This window comes from Herpailurus yagouaroundi, unplaced genomic scaffold (assembly GCF_014898765.1).
Source record: "Herpailurus yagouaroundi ecotype Mexico unplaced genomic scaffold, PumYag 77, whole genome shotgun sequence".
NCBI lineage: Eukaryota > Metazoa > Chordata > Mammalia > Carnivora > Felidae > Herpailurus > Herpailurus yagouaroundi.
The window spans coordinates 9,487,144-9,490,049 of NW_024412388.1; the positions used below are offsets into that span (position 1 = coordinate 9,487,144).

At 45.3% G+C, this 2,906-nt stretch overlaps 1 protein-coding gene across 2 annotated transcripts in view; it reads left to right on the forward strand.

The window, feature by feature from the left end:
- Nucleotides 1-457: 457 nt before the first annotated feature.
- Nucleotides 458-2,906, forward strand: part of CFAP107 (cilia and flagella associated protein 107) — a 13,648-nt gene continuing 11,199 nt past the window's right edge. For both annotated transcript variants that reach the window (XM_040461826.1, XM_040461818.1), the window contains exon 1: nt 458-791. In XM_040461826.1, coding sequence (XP_040317760.1) covers nt 678-791 — 114 coding nt within the window. In that variant the 5' untranslated portion in view covers nt 458-677. The remainder of the gene's footprint in view (nt 792-2,906) is intronic.

Genomic DNA, 2,906 nt, shown 5'->3' on the forward strand with positions numbered 1-2,906 from the left:
CAGGCACTGAGTGGAGCCCAAGGGTCTAGGCCTGAATCAGACTGGATTTAAATCCCAGCTCTCCCACACGGGGGACTTTCAACAGCTACTTGGTCTCTCTTTGCTTCACTGTTCTCATCTGTAAAATGGGCGTAACGATGGCACCTGCTTCCAAGGGCTGCCGTGAGGATCAAATGGGTGAATGCAGGCAGATATCTCAGAGTGGGCCTCACACATCAGTACTCATTACGTAGCGATGGAGTGCGACCATCTCAACTCACCCTTGTAAAGAGTGTCTTAAAGATGATGCCTCTCACGGGGTCACAGCACGAACACCAAGCCCTTCTGGCTCCTGCATTTGTGGTGGTTATTGCTGGTTTGATTTGCTTTTATGAGGTCAGTTTTGCTCCTGAAGAATCAGCTTCTCCCTTCAGGAGAGTATTTATACACAATCTATCACCATGGAGACAGTCAACAGTAGGGACTCCAAGATCACATCACCTCTCCCTGGAGGCAGAAAGCAGACTCTCAGGCCCATCTATTTTGTGAAGTTGGCCGGGTGTCATCTCTATCCACTCAGAAGAGTGGCTGGGACGATAAGAGAGAAAGACACCCTACACTCAGCAACTTCATAACATCTACCCACCCCTAAAGCCTGAAACTGTCTCAAGTCTAAAGACTCGGGGCAAACACTTACCATGCAGTTTTTGACTGCAGTAAGTCCACAGTCATTCTCTACCCCAGGCTGGAAAGTGGAGACCAAGTATTCAACCCGAGTGCTCACTGGAAACTGGGTGGAAGAGAGGAGGAAGGTAAGGAAAGGGAGAGAGTGGACAGAGGGCTTGGGGGATGGACTGGCAGGCAGAGGTAGGAGTGAGGTCATTACTATTTCCAAATTAGGGGCCATAAATAGTTACATCTTAAGAATGGGGCATTAGGGTCTCTGTGCTCTTCGGAGAGGAGTTACATTCAAGTAATCAGCAAGGTCCCTGGTATAGCTTGAAAACACGATAGTACAGGTATGAATATAGCTGTGCCTTACAGCATTATTTTCAGTGGAGTGTTTCTAGGCATCTGGTGCTCCCTGTCTCTAATTCCTCTGCATCTTGACCTGAAGAACATCCGTTCTCCCTGGCCTGGCCCTTCCCAGAGTGTGGTACTTGCCAGGGAAGGCTTGCCACTCTTCTACATTGATGTCCAGGGATGGGCTGCTGCTCTGTGGCACCTGTTCCACAACCTTGCCCGGCCTGTGCGTTTCAGTTTTTCTTTTATTTTTTTTTTTAAATTTTTAAATGTTTTTATTTATTTTTGAGACAGAGAGAGACAGACCATGAGCAGGGGAGGGGCAGAGAGAGAGGGAGACACAGAATCTGAAGCAGGCTCCAGGCTTTGAGCTGTCAGCACAGAGCCTGACACAGGACTCGAACTCACAAACCACGAGATCATGACCTGAGCCGAAGTTGGACGCTCAACCGACTGAGCCACCCAGGCGCCCCTCAGTTTTTATTTTCAAAACAGAACGAATGGGCTCTTGGTATTCCCGTGTATTTTAAGGCCACAACAAAAATACTTTGCCTGAATTGGCCTACTTGAAATTAAATATCTTCATTAGTGGCAATCAAGACTGAGCCACTTAAATGTCTGCAGAGACATGTAGACATCCTCATTTCTTCTTGGGAAATGAGCAAAGAAAAGAGAGTGAAATACAATTGGAGGCTTTGGTTTAAGTGTGGAGAAGGTTGGTGGTGACTTCTGAGAATCGGTAAAGGCTGTTTTCAGGGAGAACATTGGAATTGACCAGCCCTCTGGCTAGATGTGGTCTATGGCCATTGTTAGCTCTGATTTCACTTGGCCTTATTTGGGGAGTAAGGGTGTGTGTAAGAGAAGTTCCAAGGGCAAGAAGAACTGGCTGAGCAATCCTCCAGGCTCTTGTGGGTGAGGTAGTATCCAGGAATACTATGGGTTGGTCCTATACTTAGAAGAGATTGCATAAAGAGAGCAGAGTTGGAGTGATATCAGAAACCTGGTAGACGAGAAGCTCCAGCTCCTTATTCTCCCATGGAAACACTTAAGAAACAACTATGGCCTGTCTAAAACGACTATACAAGAGCTCTGGGAAATAGTTAAAGGTCCACAGTGAACAAAAAAAAGGCCCAGTTTAGAAAAAGTCACATTCAAGATGGTAGGAAATTCTAAGGTATTTTTAGTTGCTTTTTTCCCCCATTCTCTCCTTAGAACAGCATAGTTCAGTTTCAGAGAAGCAGTGGCTTAGCGGCCATTCCCCCTCCCTTGAGCCCAGAGAGAGTAGAGGCACATTTTTTTTTTTTTCTGCAAAGAGGAAAAGAGGGCTAAAATTTTTATTTTTTATTTTTTTACTTTTTGGACATCAAACTTTTTATTTTTATTTTTTTAATGTAGTTTATTGTCAAGTTAGCTAACATACAGTGTATGCAGTGTGCTCTTGGTTTCAGGGGTAGATTCCCGTGATTCATCGCTTCCATGCAACACCCAGTGCTCATCCCCACAAGTGCCCTTCTCAATGCCCATCACCCATTTTCCCCTCTCCCCCACCGCCCCCCATCCACCCTCAGTTTGTTCTCTGTATTTAAGAGTCTCTTATGGTTTGCCTCCCCGTCTGTTTGAAACTTTTTTTTCCCCTTCCCTTCCCCCATGGTCTTCTGTTAAGTTTCTCAAGTTCCACATATGAATGGAAATATATGGTATCTGTCTTTCTCTCACTGACTTATTTCACTTGGCACAATACCCTACAGTTCAATCCACGTTGTTGCAAATGAGAGGATTTCATTCTTTCTCGTTGCCAAGTAGTATTCCATTGTGTGTATAAACCACATCTTCTTTGTCCTTTCGTCAGTTGATGGACATCTGAGCTCTTTCCGTACTTTGGCTATTGAATGGGGCAATGTTTT